The sequence below is a fragment of the Pseudophryne corroboree genome, chromosome 10, assembly GCF_028390025.1.
Source record: "Pseudophryne corroboree isolate aPseCor3 chromosome 10, aPseCor3.hap2, whole genome shotgun sequence".
NCBI lineage: Eukaryota > Metazoa > Chordata > Amphibia > Anura > Myobatrachidae > Pseudophryne > Pseudophryne corroboree.
In genome coordinates this window covers 249,876,066-249,899,233 of record NC_086453.1, presented here as the reverse complement: position 1 = coordinate 249,899,233, position 23,168 = coordinate 249,876,066, and the positions used below count along the sequence as shown (strand labels likewise).

The 23,168-nt window shown below is 42.4% G+C and overlaps 1 protein-coding gene across 1 annotated transcript; it reads right to left on the bottom strand.

Moving 5' to 3' along the window:
* Positions 1 to 3,843: 3,843 nt before the first annotated feature.
* Positions 3,844 to 5,576, bottom strand: LOC134965476 (uncharacterized). Its single transcript, XM_063941888.1, has 2 exons — positions 5,274 to 5,576; positions 3,844 to 4,659 (listed from the first exon to the last, which is right to left on the bottom strand). Exons 1-2 carry the CDS (start codon positions 5,533 to 5,535, stop codon positions 4,043 to 4,045), a joined length of 879 nt encoding a protein of 292 aa, XP_063797958.1. The 5' UTR covers positions 5,536 to 5,576; the 3' UTR covers positions 3,844 to 4,042.
* Positions 5,577 to 23,168: the final 17,592 nt, after the last annotated feature.

Below are 23,168 nucleotides of genomic sequence, written 5' to 3'. Positions count from 1 at the left end.
CAAGGTCTAGCGAAGCTTTTCAGTCGCAATGGCAGCCGCAGAGTGATTGACAGGAAATGGGCGTTTCTGGGTGTCAACTGACCATTTTCAGGGAGTGTTCGAAAAAACGCAGTTGTGCCAGGAAAAATGCAGGCGTGGCTGGGGGAACGCAGGCGTGGCTGGCCAAACGCAGGGCGTGTTTGTGACGTCAAATCCGGAACTAAACAGTCTGAAGTGATCGCAAGATAGGAGTAGGTCTGGAGCTACTCAGAAACGGCACAATTTTTGTTTGTAGCCGCTCTGCGATCCTTTCGTTCGCACTTCTGCTAAGCTAAGATACACTCCCTGAGGGCGGCGGCTTTGTGTTTGCACAACTGCTAAAAACTGCTAGCGAGCGAACAAATCGGAGTGACCCCCCATAGTGCAATGTATGAGGACACACAGAGGAGCATGTAGTGGAACACGCTGGTGGGGCATGTGATGGAACATAGGGGAATATTGTCCAGTAGTATCCCCTTTTTTCAAAACTTTTGATAATCTGATTTTTTTAGTCTGATAGGGTTTGTTTGTTTGTTTGTTTGTTTATTTTTTGGCATGTGTTTTTTTGTTTTTTTGGGGCGGGGCAAATTACTGCCTTGCCCTGAGGGATGAAAATCCTAGTTTTGGCCCTGCATACATATCACAGTATCGTTATGTAGGGTCCGGTTAACCTTGACTAATTCTAAGGTTAATACAATTAACTTCTATGTGAAACAAACCAATTATGATCTATGTCTCCCGTACACCCCTATCTCTTGACTCCACGTGTCTTCTATCAAAACACCTCACTAATCACAGAAGCACATAAAGATCACCACTTATCTAATTGTCTACTCTAGACCCCATGGGGTATATTTACTAAGGTCCTGATTTTGTCCGAGTTTTTTTTTTTTCTAAGTGTCATCTCGGGAATTTCCAAAACACAAATCTCGGCAGAGATGATGGCATTTATATTTTTGTTGACAGCAGAGTTCACAAATACGAATGAATACACCATCGGTCAAACACGGCTGTTTAGGTATACAACACGATAATTTACCAAGCCTTCGTATTTGTAATCTCCACCGTGAAAGGGCAATTGCGACCGTTAAAAAATGCGAAGCATTAAAAAACGCGGCAAAAAAATAGACCTGCTTTTGTAAAGCATGTTTACATGTTTTTCAACTTCACCATTACTCACACCTGCATTTTTGAGCCTTTAAAAGGGGCCTAAGCACATTATTAAAATCCCTCACTCTGAAATGGCTGCCGGCCTGTGTAGCAGTGAAGTATTGTGTGCTGTGGGATTCCTGAGACTGCTCCATCAGTCTGGAAGAAACCAGGGCCATGAAACATGGTCATCAGGTTGAACAGGTTCGGCGGAGGCTGCTCAGGCCTTGTTTTTAGGGGGCGTTTAAACTTAAATGCATTGGCCGATGACCAAGTCATACAGATGTTCCGGCTCCATAGAAACAACATTTTCTGTCTGTATGACCTTGTCAAACTGGAGCTAGACCCTGAGACAGCACGCTCCCGCTCTGTCTCAGGCCTGCATAAACTCCTGGCTGTGTTGCACTTTCTGGCTACTGGCAGCTTTAAGGCTGTGTGTGGCGATGTCATTGGAATCTCACAGCCCACCTTTTCAAAATACTTAAATCAGGTGAAGTATACCATACATACTCCTCTATGGCAAAGTATTTTATATGTAATGTTACATTATACAGTGTTGTTGTTATTAGTACTCATGTCACTCACCTTATTTGTTCAAATGTACACACAGGTGTTGGATGCATTACAACCCCACATAGATGCCTCTATCTGCTTCCCTACACAGGACTCTCAGTGGCATGCAGTCAGGGTAGCTTTCTATGGGCTTGCTGGCATGCCCAATGTGCTCGGTGCCATAGATTGCACACACATTGAGCTGAGACCACCTAGGGGCAGGCAGTATATTTATACCAATAGACATCTTGCCCACTCCACTAATGTCCAGGTGGTTTGTGATGCAAGCCTTAAAATAATGAGTGTTGCGGGTTACCCTGGCAGCTACCATGACTCTTTCATCCTCAGTCAGTCATCCCTCTTTGATAGATTTGAGGCCGGACAAATGCCCGATGGATGGCTGCTGGGTATGTAACTAGATATGTGTTTTTTATTTTTTAAAAACTGTACATTATACCAGCAATGTATGACCAAATACCTACTTTACAATCTAACCTAGATATGTATTTCAGGTGATGGGGGATATGGCTGCTTCTCTTGGCTTCTGACTCAATTGTCCCTTCCAGATTCCCCTGCTGAACACAATTACAATCATGCACATAAGTCCACATGGAATGTGATAGAAAGATGTTTTGGGGTACTGAAATCTAGGTTTTGGTGTCTTGATAAATCTGCTGGCCTTTTGTTGTATAGTCCCTTAAAGGTGACTAGGATGATGTTCTGCTGCTGTTTTCTTCATAACGTGTTTGCAACAAAATCTGCCACATGTTGAGGATGAGGAGGATGATGAAGAAAACAGTCAGCAAGTAGGGGAGTTAGAAACATCTGTGTTGACACTGAGTACAGATGTCGGGAGGCAGGTAAGGCAAGAACTGATCCAGCACCATTTTAGCTGTAAGTATATTTGTTTGCGGTGTTATTGTTGTAGTTTGTTATTTTCACGTTCCAAATGTGTGTCCTATATATATATATATATATATACACACACAAATATATATATATATATATATATATATATTTCGAGTTCTTGTCCTATATATGTGTATCTCTTTATCTATTGTGTCATAGTTCTATCTATCTATCTATCTATCTATCTATCTATCTATCTATCTATCTATTTATATATGATCTAAGCCTTCCTCACATATCAAAGATGTATGTGTGTTTTTTTGTTGCCCTTGGTGTTTTGTAAAGATTACTGCTACTGCTCATGTGTTGTTCAGTAAGCCAAGCATGTTTTAGATTGTAGACCACATTTATTGTCCATTTTTCCTTGTTTAAGGCCACATGATTGTGTGGCCAAACCACACTGTACCAATACAAGTCATTAAGTCACACATGCCTTTTGGGTGTTACGATGAAACAGCGTAATGGGTGTTGCAAAAAACATCATGTTTACAATTAACATATTCATAATGTGGATACATGAGCATTGTAATTGTGACCAAACATGGTGTACTGAGTTGGTAAACAAAGGGCAAACTTAAATATAGGTCAAATGACTCAATGTGATTAATGAATGATGACATTCTCATAATGAACAAACATTACAACCTAACAAGGACTTTGCCTTTTGGCACTAACCACACACATCATACTCAAGTTTGACAAAATTGTTTTGTAGATGCAAACAATATGGGTCATTACCGCTGAATTTTGATTGTAATAAGGACTGCATAATATCTGGTTACAGACCAATAATTAATGATGATAGATTGTAATTAGGCCTGCAAAGTAGTAGGATGCTGACCATTAAGTACTTAATGATTATAGATTGTAATTAGGCCTGCAAAGAAATAGGAAGCTGACCATTAAGTAATTAATGATTATTGATTGTAATTAGGCCTGCAAAGAAGTAGGATGCTGACCAGTAACTAATTAATGATTATTGATTGTAATTAGGCCTGCAGATTTTATTGTTACTGAGCAAGCCATAATGGCAATAGACTAAGGACAAAAATCTCTATGGGCAACATTATCAAACTATACATAAAAAAAAAGAAATAAAGATATGTATAATTGTGACTGTTAACTATCTGGTTATTCATCAAGGTAATAATATGATTTAAATTGATAAAAATAAGTGTCTGAATGGTCCTGTTGGGCTGACCGTGAATCAGACTTAAAAACAAAACAAAAACAAAATGCATGACTTAAATTATGTACCAAGCTCGATTTCAGTGTTGTTCATACACTGCAACTTACACTGTTTTCTCCTCCTAAACAGATTGAACCTGCAGACGGGAAGTCTATTTTTTGGGTGCCAATTTGGAGGCTGCAATGTCTTTCCCAGTCACGTTTGTTCGTGTCCGGCTGGATCTCCTTATCGGGGATTAACTGGGGTCATGCTCGGAGTTGTGTTTCCTGAGCTGGTTTTTGCTTGTCTAGGTTTGAGTAAACTGATGTTGTTGTTCAGATTACTCAGATTAGCATTCAGTTCTGTGGTTGCTGCAGTGTGATTTTCAATTATTCGGCTTATGCTTTCTGTTATCATTAGGTTGTTTTCAAGAATATTGATGTAGTTTTGGTGCTGTCTGTGTTGTTCATCCATTACTCTTTGGAAAGTGTTCATCATATGTGTGTTGTCCGCACGCATTAGTTCCATAGTATTGGCAATTATTGCAATTTGCACATTTAGGCGGCTACTACTCATACTGATTCGGGGAAGCTGATGTGGCAGACTAGCAAGAAATTGCGTTTGTCTGCGCAGAAAATCAAGATTATTGGCTTGTTGGGTTGCCCAACTGTTCCAAAAGGCCTGATCCTGTGTTGTAGCGTGTGGTGATATAGGGCTCATTTGTGGTGCAGGTGTGGTTTGTGTTGGTAGCGTACTCACAGGCGGTATTGTTGGTATTGTTGGGTCTATTTGCTGGAGTTGAAGGACAAAGGTTTCCTCCATTTCTGTGTCCTGCTGGGTGTCCGGGGGCATGTTGTCAGCATCTGTATGTGGTTTAATGGGACATCATTTTAGTTACGTTAGATATATATTTGCTGTTGTTTTTATTTTATATTTTGAGTAGCACAAACATGATAATTAGCACTACAAATGTTGTTTGAAATGTTACCAACAATACTCCATTTACATTAAGGCGAGGTCTATGTGCTGCATTTTTTATACATTTTTGGTTGGAGCAAAAAACTAAACAAACAGGAACAAAAATACATTACTTACTCTGCAAACCCTGTTTTTGTGAATTGTAAACACCACACAAATTGGCTAGGTTGGTTTACATATACAGTATGAATGGAATACCAGATCTACACAGAACATGTAAAGATGTAAACACCATTCGCAAAGGATGCTAACCTGGGTAAGCTTCCACTTCTGCTTAGGGTGTGGACTTCTTCTAGGAATATGCTACTCTATGCCTCAAGTGTACACACATATAGATATATATATCATTTAGTGTGGAGATGTTAAACTCTAACATTTGTTATGCATGTGTTTGCTGGTGTTGATCCGTACGAGGATTAGTGTGTGTTATTCTACGCTAATTATGTGTGAAGTGGCCTGTGTAAATATGTGTTGTAATGTTTTTTTTTGTTCTTCTCACCAGGCAGCTGAGGGTATTGTGGTTCCCGTGTTGGTGGACTTTCCAAAAGTTGGACTGGTGGCCTTGAGGACACATTGGATATGCGTCGTTGTGATGGAGATGCGTCTTGTCTAGTGGGGACATCAGGACAGTGTCTCTTGTGGGCCATGTGTTTCTGAGTGGCGGATACCTGTGGAGGTTGCTTTTTGGACATTTGACATTGTCTGGATGTTCCTATGGAAAATGTAAAACATTCATGTTTTTGTTTCTGTTTTACCATCATAATTTGTAATTCAAATTATACTTTACCTGCTTCACCATCATTCTCATCTTGGACCTGCGTGGCAGGAGTCCGGCCAGTGGTGCTTTTTTCCGCGCTGTGACTACATGATGAATTTGGGTTGTAACATAATAGTGTGTAAATAAAATGTAAAAAACATTTTCCATTTTTGTCTTCTGAAGTAAAAATTCATAATTATGCTAACCAACTCTGGTACATTTCTTGCAGTCTATATTGTCTGAAGATAGTCCAGGTATAAAACAACACATAAAAGCTAAAAACATGGGTCCATGTGCTTAGTTGACACTGCCAACCAGCAAAATATTGTTCCATGAAATAGTATCCAATAATATTAATCTACATTAAAAGACTACCTTAAAAATGGCACATACTTTAGAAAAGTACAGGTTGACATAGGGGGTCATTCTGACCCAATCGCACTCTGCAGTTTATCGCAGCAGTGCGATCGGGTCAGAACTGCGCATGCACCGGCACCGCAGTGCCCCATGAGCCACACCAAACACAGGCAAAAACATACACTCTGACATTCACCAGAAATAAGCGACTGCAGTAATGTTATTTCTACATTCCAAACACACATGAACTATTGATACTCCAATCTGTTTAGGGACAGTAATAACAACTACTAAACACAAAACCATAACCAAAAAAACAAACACCAAAACAGTCAATAGAATATGTATTGTTGGGGGGTCCTAAAACGCAATTCAAAAGGCAGACTACAAAAAACCAACAAAACTCACCATCCTGCCTGGGCCAATCCAAATCCCGGACGTACGTGGCATGACCACTTCAGAAGGAATTAGGCTCCTCACAGGTTCCTCCCACTCAAGATATGTAGCAATAAAGGGATGTCCGCCACCGGTTTAATGAGCAGACTTCGCCTCCTTGGCAATTTTTGCCTTGATGACATAAAAGCGCTTGCGACACATGTCCTCGGGCCGCTTGACCACACCCTCGCTGTTGACTGCCGCAACCACTTTCCCCCCACAACTCACTCTTCTTGCGAGATGTGACCTTTGCGGACTCTCGGCCAAACAGCTGCCAATGATGTCGCATCAGCTCACGCACCAAAGCCACATTCTCTGCATAACTGAACTTAACATTGCGGCCAGTCTTAGTATTGGTGCGTGGCTGCGGAGCTGCATTACCATCACTGTCACTAGAGGCTGCAGCAGCAACCTCACCCACCTCCTCCACCTCACTAACCTCCTCCCTTTCACTCATCCCCTCCACCTCATTTTACCACCTCCCTCACCTCCTCCCTCTCACTCACCCCCTCCACCTCACTCACCTCCTTCACCTCACTCACCCCCTCCACCTCACTCACCTCCTTCACCTCACTCACCTACTCCACCTCACTCACCTCTGACTGGGACATAGTACAGACAAACAACAATTAACACTGAGAAAAAAAACACTCCTCCACTACCACTACACACCAAACACACACACACACACACACACACACACACACACACACACACACACACACACATACACACACACACACACACACACACACACACACACACACCCCCGCACACAATGACAATAGACTTAAAAAAAATAATGACAAGCACAAAAAAAGATGACAAACTCCAAACAAACTACACAACAAGAATGACAAGACTACTTTCAAACACAATACAGCACTCAGAAATCACTTACCCACTCCAAAACCACTAAACAACTCTCCAACACCACAGACCACTAACTCTCACCTCTCCACTAGCTAAACGCACAAGGTTCGGACGGATTGGGGCATATATGACGCCACACAGAGTCTCCTCCATCTGAAACACAACCAATCACGTTCAAGTGACAAAAACGAAAGTTGGTGGAAATGCGTCAAAAGGACAAAAAACACTGCCGCGACTGAAAAATACGAATCCGTAAAAAAAAAAACCCACCTATTCGGCCGCAAACATACAATTCGGCCGCATTATGAAGGAGAAAATTATGAATGACATCGACATCGGAAAACACAAAATACTTCAACTCGGAAGCTTAGTAAATTACATGAACTAAATTCAAAAAGTTGCAAGAAAACACGACCGATACAAATCGAGATTAAACTCCCACTAAATCCCCACAAATACAAATTTTAGTAAATATACCCCCATGTCTCTCCTGTCAAAACGTGTGATTGATCACGCACTGAAGTACATTTCCCATATTTTTTCACAACACCAAATTATCCTATTTATTTAATACGCATCATAAAAACAGAAGAAAATATATAAAAGTTAATAGAACAGTCACCAAGCTACAAATATAAATTTCTGCCTCCCCCCTATTTTATGCACCCTCATTGTAGTCGTCACCCCCCTACAACCCACCAATCCTTCCCGAATCAGACGCTACCCCCGCTAATACCCAATTCTAATATTCTCCTCTAAAGTGTGAAACTACAAGTCCAAGGTTGACCACTAATCGCCCATACACATTTACCCACTGCCATGAACCTTCCTTCATGTTACACTATTCACCCTTCCCTGCCCACCCCTTTATTTCTGGATGCCCACTCCTAGTCTTCTGATCACCCCCTTGTACCCCGTTTGGTGGCTTGAATGAGATGCCACCCCCACTAATAGCCTGCACTGCCCGACTCTCCTCTAAAGCTTGGAACTACAAGTCCAAGGTTGACCACTAATTGCCCATATACATTTACCCACTGCCATGAACCTTACCTGCATGGGACAATATTCTCCCTTCCCTGCACACCCCTTTATTTCTGGATGCCCACTCCTAGTCTTCTCATTACCCCCCTTGCGCCCCGTTTGGCGGCTTGAATGAGACGCCAACCCTGCTAATTGGTATTCCTAGTCTCCTCTATTGCATGTTGCTACAAGTCTCATTCCAGCCCATGATCAATTGGATGTCGGCACTCTCCACATCTTCATGATACATCTCTATTTCCCCCAAAAAATTATATAGTAGACTTGCATTGGTATGTCTCCTAGTAATCATTTGTTATTTAAATTCAATCAATAACCAAATATTTAAATATTCAATATTTAAAAAAAAAACACTCAGCATTTTCATTGATTACATTTTAATTTATTTTAACTCTCGTCCCTATTAAAAATCCTATAAAAAGGTACTCCTAGCTCAAGTGTACATAATCGACATTCATCCAGTACTCTGCCGTATTTCTTCAACTGTGGCTGATGAACCTTCGCGTCATTTAGTTCCTTCTCAAAGAGGAATGCTCTTAAACATTGACAGATATATTTTGGCTAAAAACAAGCAGCGTGGTGATGTCTATTGGCACTGCACAGAGAGGAAGACTGCCTCTTGTCCATGTTTTGCTAAGGTGACCATCGTTGCAGGACAGCACCAGCTGAATACTCATGGAGAACATACTCATACTCCCAAGGCAGAAAAAACAGTTTTGCCATTGCCAAGGCTTCAATAAAGCAGTATGCACGGGATACCAATGACCCACCATCTGTTATAATTCAAGCGGTTACTGCACAAATGCTCTCTACCAGTGTTGCCTGTCCTCTGAACAGTGAATACCTCCGTAAACTTGTCAAAAGGGTAAGGAGAGGGGGGATGGCCTAGCTGATTCAGGGAGATCACGTGTCTCTGCAGAGCTCAGAGATATAGGGCACTTCTCTTCCTCCCTGCTTGCTCTCACTCGCTCCTTTCCACCTGTTACCCTCTCCCCCTCTCCTGCTGCTGTGCGCTGGTCTGTGTGTGAGGTCTGCTCGATCGGGGGGTGATCCCAGAGGCTCCCGTGGATTGTGGCCTATCCATTACCCTGAAGCCGGGGACTAAAGTTAGTGGCCTGCCCGGGCTGGACTTCCAGAGCTGGGGAAACTGGGGTGCGGCACCTATGGACGGCTCCTACCTCCCCCTGCTGGTTCCTGAAGGATCTTTGTATTCCTCCTCCTACATGCTGGGAATCTGTCTCTGTGCTCTGCTAGGAAGGAGACATTCACAGCTAGTGGCCATCTTGGATTCTGGGAAGTCTGCAGCATATATTATCCTGTGTCAGAGTCTGGGTCTTAGGCAGGACCAATATTGGTGTTCTCTTCCCAGTGCCCTCCTTCAGCTCTCCCCACTACCATCTCCCTTGGTGTAAAATTTTCACTGTACTATAGAGCTGTTGGTTTCTGCTGGAAGTTCCTGTTTTGGACTTGTGAGTACCCCTCTGCTGGGATTTGTTGTACCTCACTTATATTTATCATTTATCTGCCTGACCCCTCAGGAATATTCTGCATGCAATAATGTCTGGATAGGGGTCTGATGTGCTCACGCCTCTCTATGCCTCCTCTCGGGGTCCTCATGCATACCTAATAGCTTTTGTTTGGAACCAGCATACTCGTCTGCCTCCAGGGACTGTGAAGCATTGGCCCTTCACCATCAAATGCTTATTACCTTCTCCTGCAGTCCTCCAGAGATGCCCCCTAAAAAAAAATCAAGGGCGCGCTCTCACCCCCCCGGGGTCCCCACCCCTAATCAGAAAGGGGTGCGCTTCTCCTCGTCCCCTGCCGGGGTCCCCATCCCATCGAGACAAACTGACTGCACTATGGAGGGCTCTGGCTGCGCCTTATCGGTCCCTGGGGTGGACCCTAACTCTACAGATCCTCTCACTGTCAAGACTTTGTGCCAAGTCCTTGCGGCCTTTAAATCTGAGCTCACCCAGGACCTCTCTATGGCTATCTGTAAAGTCAAAGTGGAGTTAACTGCTTTAGTTGACTGTACTGACCACCTTGAACGTAAAATGGAAGAACTGGTGTCCTTTCATAATGAGCTTGACCGACAACAAGCTGAGTTGGAGTCGTTTAAAGACAAGAAAGCAGACATGGAGGACAGGTCGTGGAGTAATAATATTAAAATCCAGGGGATCTTTGATTTGGTGGCCAATTCGGAACTTCTGGACTATGCCTTGAACCTTTTCCGTAAACTGCTCCAAGGGGCGGAAGACAGAGGTCTTCTCATTGGCGGAATTCACCGGCTTCTGAAACCGTGGTCGGATTCTGCTTCCTATTTTCAAGACACCCTCCTCCGTGTACATTTTTTCACGAACAAAGAGCGGATTATGCAAGCTGTAAGATCCGCATCTGACTCGGATACACTTGGAGGACTACAAATATTCCCTGACTTCTCAGCATTGACCATCTCTAAACGTAGAGCTCTGGCTACTATCACGGAGGTGCTACATTCTCATGACATCAGATACAGATGGTGACATTGGTGATTTCCCATGAGAATTCTTCATACGTGGTTGACAACCTGGATGCTGGGGTTAAGCTGTTTGCTGATTGAAATATCTCCGTCAAAGTTCCTTCTACATTGAAGAATTGCAAGCCACTTACACAAGAGTGGTCTGTGTCTTGACTGATCACTCTATATCCCACTTGACGTAGTTCCTGGTTGATCTTATTGTTTGGTTGGGGTCTTAGTCCCCCCTTAATTCACTTCGGATACGTGAGTTCATCTGTTATATTTGTGTATGCTTATGGTTCCTTCACTTCCTGTCTATGTAACTCTGTGTACCTGCATTTCCTTCTGATTCTATCTCTGATTTCCTCCCTTTCCGAAATTACTACAAATCTAAGGGTATATCACTGGTCACTCACTATGATTGAAAGTGTATTTGTCTATATCCTTATTGTTACTTGTATTCTGGATGTACATTACTGTTCAGGTATACGCGTGTTTTTTTTGTACACCGGGTGGTGATGCTACCACCACCTCCCCATACTTCCTCAACTGCACACCTTTCCCCTGCAGTAGCAATGCGGACCCGATATACTGGGCCCTTTTGTTTTTTCCTACCAGTTCTTTCCTCTTTTTTACCTAGTTTGTCCCCTCCCTCTCTTACGGGATGTCAGCTGATTTTGCTTTTTTCTATTTTAAATGGTGCGAGTGTTTTCATTGAATGTTAAAGGGTTGAACTCCCCCAATAAATGTAGGCTAGCCTTGTCCACTTTTCATAAATACAGGGCTGACATACAGATGGGTCCATGTTTATCTTGATCTTTAATAGGATTAACTGAAACTGGGCAGTTGGACTTAATCCCCTGCTGTAATGACTTAATCCCCTGCTGTATTGTTCTCTGTATTGTATTGCAGCTGAGAACAACAGATGACGGGTTTATGTCAATAAACCATGTTGTGCCTAGGCGCAGCAAAGTAGTCAAGATAACCGTGGACCCATCTGTAGTTGCTCTACAAGAAACACACCTTTTGTCAACAGGTCCCCTGGCTCTGAGAGACCGGAGATACCCAGTTGGCTTTTTTGCAAGTGGCTCCTTCAAGCAAAATGGAGTGGTCGTTCTTTTTCAGAGCTTTGTTTCGTTTGAATTACTATACCAGCCGACAAAAATGGTTGTTTCCTCATTCTAGTTGGAAAATTGGATGGTAAACTTGTCACGATGGTTTCTCTCTACACTCCCAATTTTAACCAAGTCCCCTTCCTTAGAAAGGTTTGCTCAGCTATTGCGAAGGTTCGTCAAGGTGCCTTAATTGTTTTAGGTGACTATAATTTAGTGCTGGATCCAAAATTAGATAGATCTGCTTGACCTCCTTCCCAGAGGTCTGCAGCTCCAGCTGGCCCATCCTTAGCCTTCTGTAACTTGCTGGCAGAATATGACCTGTATGACCTGTGGAGAGTTCAGAATCCAATTGGCAGAGATTATATGTATTTCTCTCCAGTGCATAATTCATATTCTCGCATAGATCTTATTCTTTGCGATAAATGGATTTTGCAATACTCAGACCAGGTAGATGTTCTGCCTATCTCTTGGTCATGGAATATTTGCCATCAATTTACTCCTCTTCAGCCGTGGCACCTATCCCCCCAACTTTTATCGGACCATTTATCTAAAAAAGTGATCGATGATTGTGTCTCCCTTTATATGGAAACTAATTCTCCTTCAGACACTTCTATCATGACTTTCTGGTGTGCAGTTGTGCATGGCACGGTGATCCAGGTTGGTGCTCGGATTAAAAGACAGGCTATACAACAGCAACAGGACTTGGAAACTAAACTTAAAGAGGTTGAGGATAGGAATAAGCTCCACCCCTCTAAGGCCCTAGGTAAGGAATTAAATGATATTCGGGGCCAGCTTCAGAAACTCCTGATGAGACGACCCAATTTGCTTTAAATAGACTGAGACAGAAATTTTACTTGACTGGTAATAGACCAGGGAAAATGCTGGCTTGCAAGCTCCGTGCTCTGCAGGCTTGGAATAGGATTAGACATCTGATTTTCCCTCAAGGTGGTAAAGTGTCCAGCCCATATGACATAGCAAACCAATTTGCTAGATACCATACCACTCTGTACAATCTCTCTTCTGATCCTATTACTTGTCAAACTACCCCTGTCTCTATACAATCCTTCCATGCTGAAGTCAATCTCCCCTACCTCTCTTAGGAACAACTTGAATTATTGAATGCCCCGTGGACATCTTTTGAGGTAGTTCAGGTGATGAAATCACTCCTGCATAGTAAAGCCCCGGGTCCAGGTGGATTCACTAATGAGTTTTATGTATCTCTTTGTGACCAACTATCGCCCACCCTGACCTCATTGTATAATGCAGTCTCCTCACTCTGTGCTTTCCCGACAGAAATGTTAGAAGCTCAAATTATCACTATACCCAAGCCAGGTAAAAACCCAGCGCATTGCCAAAATTATAGGCCCATTGCACTTTTGAATGGCGATGTTAAAATATTTGCCAAACTTATCGCTTCTCGTTTGAATGTTTTTCTACTGTCCCTCATTTCCCATGATCAAGTTGGGTTTGTCCCAGGTAGACAGGCCTCTGACAATACCCATACTGTAGAGTTTTTGACTTAATTGATACAATTCCCCCACACACGGGCCTTCTTCTGCTCTCTTTAGATAGATTGATAGATTGAACTGGTCATATATGTCCTTGGTTTTGGACAAGTTTGGTTTTAGTGGCCATATTCTTTCTTTGGTATTATCTTTATACAGCTACCCCTTTACACTGGTATTTATGAATAGTTTCCTCTCAGATGCATTCCCTATTACGAATGGAACCCGACAGGTTTGCCCTCTGTTACTCTTGATATTTACGTTGGGCATAGAACCTCTTGCTATGAAGGTTAGGATGTCTGAGGATTTTCCAGGGCTGACGATTGGCAATTATACACACAAGTTGTGCCTCTTTGCTGATGACGTCCTTTTATTTGTCACAGACCCAATATCCTCTCTCCCATGTTTACATGACATCTTGGGACGATATACTGTAGTGAGGCTTACTATTTTAAAATAAATACGACTAAGACGGATGCTCTCCCCATTAATATCCCAGCTCCCTTAGTGTCCACCCTTCAATCACAATACCCATATAACTGGCATTTGACTTCACTTCAATATTTAGGGATCCATATCCCACCCTCTACGACCTCTGTCTTTGATGTTAACTTACCCCCACTCATTAATAGTTTTTTAGACCTGACTAAGTCCTGGTTATCTTATGATGTTTCATGTATTGGTCTCTTAGCGGCCTTCAAAATGACCCTCTTACCTAAACTCATGTACTTATTCCACACCGTACCCTTTCTTTTCCCTAAAAAGTACCTAGATACTAGTACTGTTGCTCAAGGGGGGCTTGATATGCCCGACTAGGTTATCTACCAGGAAGCTTGCGTGCTAGCCCAGCTCAAATACTGGTTGAGTGGTGCGCCTGCAGTGGAATGGGTATCCATTGAACGATCAGAGAGCTTGAACTTCCCATTAGAAGATCTTTTTAAGATACACCCAAACTTGAGACCCTGTTCTTTGACCCTCCTCCAAGCCACAAGAACATCTTTGCACATATGGGATAAATTAGTGAATCGCTTATCTGGGCATCAATTTCCTTATTCTGCTATCTCACTGTGAGCCATAGCTAAATTAATCCTTAATTTAAATCTCTCTGCCTGGTATGTTTGTGATTTGAATGTTTTAGGTGATCTTCTGGATGGTATTGTTATGCTTTCTTTTTCACGACTCCAGTCTCGATTTAACCTCCCCAGTGGAGAATTATTGCATTATTTCCAAATTCAACACTTGTACAAAAGTTTACCTAAATGTGTGGCTCCTTCTAATCCGCTGTCCCAGGTTATATTAGCACGTGTGTCTTTGTGTGATTCCAGGAGGGACATATCCTTTTGGTATAAGACTACTGTTAGTTTACTTGTTACCACAAAATCTAATGTGCAGCTGAAATGGGAACAAGACTTGGATCTCCCCTTGTCTGAAGCCCAATGGGAACAAATATTTCTTTCATCCTACCGAATGTCTAAATGCTTGAAACACATAGAGAGGCATATCAAACTTCTTCAAAGACTGTATTTAACACCTGATAGGTTACATACTGTACATTTTGGCAGTCATGTTCCAAATATTGTTGGCGTAACTGTGGGAAAGTAGGCATTATTTTTCATATTTTCTGGTCCTATCCTTCCCTTACGAAGTTTCTGGTGCGAGATATTTACATTGATTAATAAGGTCTTAAACCTGTTGCTCATCCCCTCTCTGGCCTTACCTCTATTCCATATTTTCCCAGCTGAGGCACCACCTCTTCAAAGATATTTTGTGGAGCATATTTGTATAGCAGCTAGGGCTGCATTGGCCCAACGTTGGAAACAACCTTGTCCTCCTCCTCTAGGCCTAGTCACCAATAAAATCTAATTCCATTTTACTATGGAAACTGAGTTTATGCCTTATTCCTCCTCAGCCTCCACCACGATGGTGGAATGGATGGCATGGCACGAATACGTAACTGTTAGCGGAGGCGTTTCTCCTCCCTCCTAACTGTCTCTGCTTCCATTTTCACCTTGAGTACTGACCATACTAGCCCTGTGATTCCAATTGATGCTTTGTCTATTGATATGTTTCATTGTTTAACCTGTGTCCATCTGTATATTTTTCCAGATATTTTTATATTTCTTGTATTTTGTCTATATTGGACTGTTATATTTGACTATTTGATGTCTCTGATATTTGTATGTCTACATCCTGTTCCCTTGGTTCTGTATCCCTTCCCTTCCCCTACTCTTTTCTTGTCTGTACCCATTCCCCCTGCAAAAGAAAATCTGTTTTCAATAAAAATGATTGATAAAAAAAGGGTAAGGTGAGAGGATCGCCCACCTGAGCCAACTACACTGGATGATATTGCTATCCCACGTAATTTGGAATACATTGATGGGATAACATTTCTGGGAAAGGACAGTACTTTCCACAATGAAAGAACACTATTATTCAGTACTGAAGATAACTTGAGGAAGCTTAAAGAGGCACCGTATTGGGTAATGGATGGCACTTTCAAAATGTGTCCAACCCTATTTAGACAAATTTACTCAATACATGCTATGGTTGGCACAGATGATAGTACGCAACGCTTTGTCCCACTTGTCTATGGATTGCTTAGTAGCAAAAGTGAGGTTTATTATACCTGATTTTTAGAAGACCTACAGGATTATGGACAGGAATATGATCTCCAATTTTCTCCACTGTACATATTGACTGATTTTGAAAATGCTGCAATACAAGCAGCTAAATAAGTTTTTCTAAGCAGCACCCATAAGTGTTGCTTGTTCCGTTTTGGTCAAAATCTGTGGAGAAAAATTCAATCATGTGGCTTATCAGTACAATATGGATGTGATCATGGATTTGCAATGAAACTTAGGCACCTTCAGGTCCTTGCCTTCTTCCCTGTAGATGAAATCCCTCCTGCATTTGAATAATTAAAATCAGAAATGCCTCCTAATGTTGCACCATTAGTCACATATTTTGAGGAGACCTATATATTGGGTTGGCTTACAGAATGTACCAGAAGTCAAAGCAGATCTCCCCCACTATTTCCACCATGCATGTGGTCAGTGCATGACAATATGCTTGGTGGGATTCCAAGAACACAAAATAAGTTGGAAGTATGGCACAGGAGATGGGACATTCTCCTGGGATAGAAAAAGTTTGGTGGCTACAAACTTATTTTATCGGCACAAGGAGCAACAAGTGACCACCAACATGATAGAAAAAGTTACCTGTAATGTTGCACGAACACCCACCAAACATAAAAATACAGTTCGATAAGATGCACGCCAGAAATGTTTTTCACAACTTGGTTGCATTGATTTGATGGAATTTCTACATGCCATTGCCTTCCATCTCAAGTTGGAGTAACTTGCAACAGTTTTTAAATATTGCCCTACTTTCAGTTCAAAATTAAGTTTCATATTTCCCATGGCTTTTTTGCATTTGTTGACTATAAAGAGTTTAAAATACAAAATCAAAAATACGAAAAAAATTTTTACTTCTCACATATTGGATTTCGGTATCCTTTCATTACTGGTAAGTAGACTAATTAAAATGTTATAAAATAACTATTATGAAATTAATTTCTACATTATATTTTCCATTCTAAAGTATACATCTTGGTAATATCTAAAGCTATATTTAAAATTTAAATATATAAAATGGTTTCCCATTTTAGTTTAATACAGTATGCCACCCATTTAATATTTTAAAGTTTCCCTTTATTATGTTTAACATAAATGGTATTAATATTCATCAATTAAACAAATTATATAATGCTTTTTGAAACACCTTTACAAACTTTACAAGCTGTCCTATTTTTTAAAACATCAAAACACATTTAGCCCTTTTTTTTGTTCCAGCAAGTCACTAGTAGTTTGACTGCAAGTGGTAGATCATTTTATTGCCTAATCCAGGGGTAAATATATATGAGACATGCAATATCACAAGAGAGCACTGTCAGCATGCAGTGTCCATTGCAGTTTGTAGGAGCGACGGTGTTCTGCTCAGTTCACATGAAGATCTGAAGGGAAAGGTTCTTCTGATGAAACTGTGGTTTTGTTTTCACGGAGAAACGCATTAAGGATACCCCACGCTGCCTCACTTTCCCTTCAGATCTTCATAAGCACAGCACCACAGCCTGCACCCCATCAGCGATAATTGCCGTGGACTCTCAGCCACGAACGGTGCCCTCCCTCCCCTGTGAACAGAGCAGAACACCGCTGCTCCCACAAACTGCAATGGACCCTGCATGCTGACAGTGAATCTCAGATGAGACCATATGGAACCAGTGGTGAGCATAAACTTTCCGGCGGCCGGGGAGGTAGTAGCACAACGCTAGTCCAACATATAGCTGAGCATTTACTACTAGTAGTAAGCATCCACCTTCATTCCCACAGAACAATTTCGGACTTCATATTTTTTTCTGGAGTGGACCAGTCATATTGCCCTTTGGCTGTGGACATATGTGCAATATATAATTGGGATACGCTATATGGCAGCGTGTAATATTATCAGCAGTGAATAACCTTTTAAGTAATTTTTTATTTATGCATTGCATTTATATATGTTCTTAATTTATGTGATTGAATAAACTGTTTATGAAATAGTAATTGATACTTAGCCCTCTTGTGATATTGCATGTCTCATATATATTTTCTATTGATCTGAGTACCACAGAATACTCAAATTGGAGCTGCTATAAATTATATTGATATAATTATATTAATATAATTAAATAATTGGGTGACCAACAGCTTGTATTTATGTGCCTTTAAATAGAGCGCCTGATTTGATAATTTTAGGAGTCTATAATTGTCAAGTACTTAATCCAGGGGTAGACAAACTGTGACTCTCCATCTGCTGTGGAACTAAACATCCCAACATGCCCTACCACATATTTGCTGTGAGTATATTCTAAAAATGTGGCAGGGCATGCTGGGATGTGTATTTCCAAAGCAGGTGGAGAGCAACAGGTTGCCTAACCTGGACTAGGCCATAATTAGGCAACATGTTGCTCACCAACTTCATGTGAACTACACATCCCAGCATGCACTACCACAGGTTTGCTGTTAGGATATTCTAAAAATATGGCAGGTCATGCAAGGATGTGTAGTTCCAAATCAGGTGGAGAGCCTGGACTAGGCAATGGTTAGGCAACCTTTGTCTCACTAACTTCTGTGGAACTACACATCCCAGCATGCACTACCCCAATTTTGATATTAGGATAATCAAAGAAATGTGGCAGGGCATGCCGGGTTGTGTAGTTACACAGCTGGTGGAGACACAGTTTGTGTAACCCTGGCCTATTCCTAACCACAAATAATAATCATTTTAATTTATGTGTAAACATTTTTTTTTAAAGTAGTTCTACATATTAATAATTCTATTAATGATTTCTTCAGGATGTTACTGAATAAATATAGTGATTTTTATCAACCAATTGTACTTTGTTACACCACACCGTTCAAACTATAAATATACCCCTTCCATTAATATTAAATAATTAAATTATGATTATTATATGTTAGCTCAAAAATTATTACATAGCATAATTAATTTTTTATAAAAATGTTGGCACTATAATATTTCTATATTGGATTTTTTTTCAGTTCTAAATGCATATCAACTATTAGAAACAAAGATTTAAATTTATACAGAACTAAAATATTGTTTTTTATTACATAAACTGTTATGACCTTCCAATTGTCTGCAAGCCAAAGAAGAATTTTTCTCTTCAATACTTTGTTTTGAGGTAAATATACTTATTTAAGCAATTGTTATAATTGTAATATTAATCCTCTAATCATGTACCTTTAAACATTTTACATAGATATAATTAACATATTTATTTAACATACACTCACACACATCTAATTCCAAAAATATATATATTCCAAATAATTCCAAATTATTGTACTTTTTTACATTCATTATAAAATTATATTGATGCAGATGAATTAAGCAGTGAAAAGAGCATTTAAGTGTTTCAATCAAGAAATTGTCCATGGTAGCCAATCATCATAGTATTAACATATATGATTTGTAAACTTTTAAATTATACACAGCAGTGGAATGGGTTACATAGGCAAAAACTACAATGGACCACATCTTCACATTTTAAAATGCTTAAAAATTCTTAAATCTGTATTATTCATATTACTTACATATTAAATATTAGTAAAGTGCATCTATTTATTCTGAAATTAACAGATATTTCACTATATTCTCATTAGGCAAATATTTTTACTATGTGCCTCTCAATATGTTTAGAAAAATAACAAAAATAATATTTCATTTTTATTATTCATTAATTTAAAAACTGTGTCAGGTCATGATGGTACTAGTATTTCCACAGCTGCTTTAGAGACAGTGGGGTATATGCAATTGCGGTCGAATTGCGCCTTTTTTTCGTCCGTTTAAAAATTTGCCTGTACTCGATAGCCGCAGCCCTGCCGCCGGGACCATGAATTCACCATATGCAATGCAAAACGGATTCAACACTCCCCTTGGCGGATAACGGACCAATCGGCGAGTAGTGGGCGTCCTGAATTCGACTTCCCGCCGTTTGCAGCCCTTTATTAGGGCTTGTTTGCTGCGTGCTCAGCAGCCATTTTGTGAACCTGCAGAGAGGTGTGAGGAGGTGCAGAGCTAGCAAATTGGTTGTTTGCTGTGGTATCGTTTGGACACCCAGCAGGCTTTATTCCAGTGGCGTAACTAGAAATTTTCCTCCCCCAAGCCAAAAAATTCTCTGGCGCCCCCCCCCCCCTACCATAATTGTTACTAGCAAAGCGATGAATCTGCGCGCGCCTTCGTCGCGCGCGCCGCAAAGAGGTGCGTGGCCTTGCTGAAATGGGCGTGGCTTTGCATAAAGGAGCGTGGCATTGCAGGGAAAGACTACCTTATACCCCAGTTTTGCAACCTGCACGCCCAGACGTTGGCCACCACAGGAAAGAAAAATAATCCTGATTCATGCCCCTTACATTTTTTGTCATTTTTCCTCCTTATAGTAATGCCCAGTATACATTATGCCACATACTGCAATGGCCCTTAGACATTATGCCACACACCATAATGCCCCCGACACATTATGCCACACACTGTAATGCCTGTGACACATTATGCCACACACCGTAATGCCTGTGACACATTATGACAGGAATCGCAATGCCCGTTATACATTATGCTACACACTGCAATGCCCCTGATACATTATAACACATACAATGTCTGTGACACATTATGACACACACTGCAATGTCCACACACTGCAGTGACCCTGAGACATTATACCACATACCACAATGCCCGTGATATAGTATACCACACACCGTAATGCCTGTGACATGTACCACAATGCCCGTTATACCCTATGCTACACACCGCAATGTCCGTTATACATTATGCCACACACTGAAATGCCCCTGAGACATTATACCACATACCCCAATGCCCGTGATATAATATACCACACACCGTAATGCCTGTGACACGTACCGCAATGCCCGTGAATCCCAGGATCACCCCCAGCAATGTAAAACTGTTCTAAACCAGTGCCTGTGTGTCCCAGTCGCCGGCCACGTGTAGCAGGAGTTCCATACTGTTTGTGTGTGCAGTGCAAGGCATGTGCAGCACATGCATTGCACTGCACTGCACACACAAACAGTATGGAACTCAACTTCTGCTCCGCGTGGCCGGCGACTGCATATTACACACAGACCGACTGACTAGCGTAAATAAATCAGTCTGTGTTTGTTTAGCAGTGAGACCCCGGCGGGTACCCCCCCTGACAGCCTCCGCACCAGCCACCAACCAGGCATCTCTGACTAACTAAAACACACCAAGTGCGGGCAACGACGGGCCGGTCGGCGGGAATGTATTCCCAGGACAGGCGGCCCGCGGTAGCAGCAGACTGCAGCTCAGAATCAGATGATCCTCAGCTCGGATCAGGTTACAACTTACAGTCACTCACCAAGCAGGCGGCGATGTCTTCCCAGGCGGCGGGTCTCGCGGGACGGACCAGACTAGGCCGCAGCGCAGCTCACCCTGCCCAGTGTCACTGTGCCCTGACTGACAAAGCCTGCGGAGCGGCGCGCACACTCACCAAGAGGGAGGCAGGCAATGTAAGTTGCGGCAGGACTCAGAGGACGAGGACCCGGTCCCTGCACAAACAGCCTCCGCCTCCGTCTCCACTGTGCCAGACAAGTCTCTCCTCCTCGGTCTCCGTGGTGAGTCCGTGCCTTGCCACGTACCGGGGCGGGGGGCGGGGGCATACACACCTAACCTGTCCCTCCCTCAGTCACATTTTCATACATAAAGCTGCCTGCCACTCACCTAAAGCTCCACCCTCACCTCGGTCTAATTGGCTGGCCAATCTATCTGTCAGCCAGGCTGCCAGAGCCAGACCAAGCTGCTTGTCAATCAATGTGGCGGCGCCCCCAAGCCACAGCTGGGTCTGCGGGGGCAGTAGTTACGCCAGTGCTTTATTCCAGGACAGACAGGAGGATACCTGTTACCCCGGAGGAGAGTCGTTTTTGGAGCTATTTCTACATTTGTAGGTAAGTACCACATGTCAAACTTACCGACACTCCCGCATTCTGCGGGAGGCTCCCGTTTTCTCGCCCAGTGTCCCGCTACCCCGGAAAGCCCTCACAATCCCCCGGAATCCACCCAGCCATGTCTGAAAACCGGACTGAGCATTGGCGACTCTGGGCGCGATGGAGGCGGAGCTTGATGCCCGACCATGCAGTAAGGCAGCGTAACCACGGCATCAGCAGCGGATCACCGGCGGCATCAGCAGATGATCACTCCCCCTGCCCGCCCTCCTCCTCCCCGCACATCGGGACTGGAGCAGCTGTTAGTTGGTAGTGATGGGGGATCTGGTGTGTCGCGGAGCGCTCTAGTGGAAAGAGTGAGGCACCTGGGAGTCCGGAGGAGAGGCAGGAGAAGAGGTAGGAGTGTCTGTATTTCTGTGTGTGACCTATGTGCGTAGTCTGCCACCACTGTGTGTGTGTGTACTGTACTCTGCCACCACTGACCACTGTGCTGTGTGTGTGTGTATAGTCTGCCACCATTGACCCATGTATGTATGTATGTATGTATGTATGTATGTATGTATGTGTAGTCTGCCACCACTGACCAGTGTATGTGTATGTGTATGTGTGTGTCTGTGTAGTCTGCCACCACTGACATCTGTATGTATGTGTGTTTAGTCTGCCACCACTGGTGTGTGTGTGTGTGTGTGTGTGTGTGTGTGTGTGTGTGTGTGTGTGTATATATATGTGTAATTTACTCTGAGACTTTATTTTTTTACATATTTATATTTATAGAATTTGGCTGGACAATATGTTAATGAATTAATATTGGTAAATAGGTACCAGAGCAATAACTGGAGGTTGTGCCAGCATCGCCGACACACAGCAAATATGCAGTGATGTCACAGAACCACCAGCAGCACCCACACAGCCATGCTGCCACCGACGCAATAGCCTGGCTACTTGTTACATAGGTAGCCGGGCAGTGCTGCAGCTTCCCGTTCTTCCCAGCTTGTCCGCAGGGTCTGAAGAACACACAGCCACGTGTAAAAGGGCCAGCTGGTGGAAGCTGCTTCTCCAGAGCCAAACATAAATATAACACACACACGCATAAAAGGGGCTCTACCTGGCATAATGTGTAAAAGGGTCTCTGCCTGGCATAATATGTAAAGGGAGGCTCAACCTGGAGTAATGCGTAAAAGGGGCTCTACCTGGAATATTGTGTTAAAGGGGCTTTACCTGGCATGTGTGTATAAGCTGACACTGTCCCGTGTCACTGGCGTATCCATAATGGG

Bases quoted from the DNA above. Each gene is read 5' to 3' on its own strand.
- LOC134965476 (XM_063941888.1), bottom strand. From the start codon at position 5,535: ATGATGGTAAAACAGAAACAAAAACATGAATGTTTTACATTTTCCATA. The intron at 4,660-5,273 runs GTGAGAAGAACA...AACCACATACAG, and splicing joins ACAATACCCTCAGCTGCCTG to ATGCTGACAACATGCCCCCG.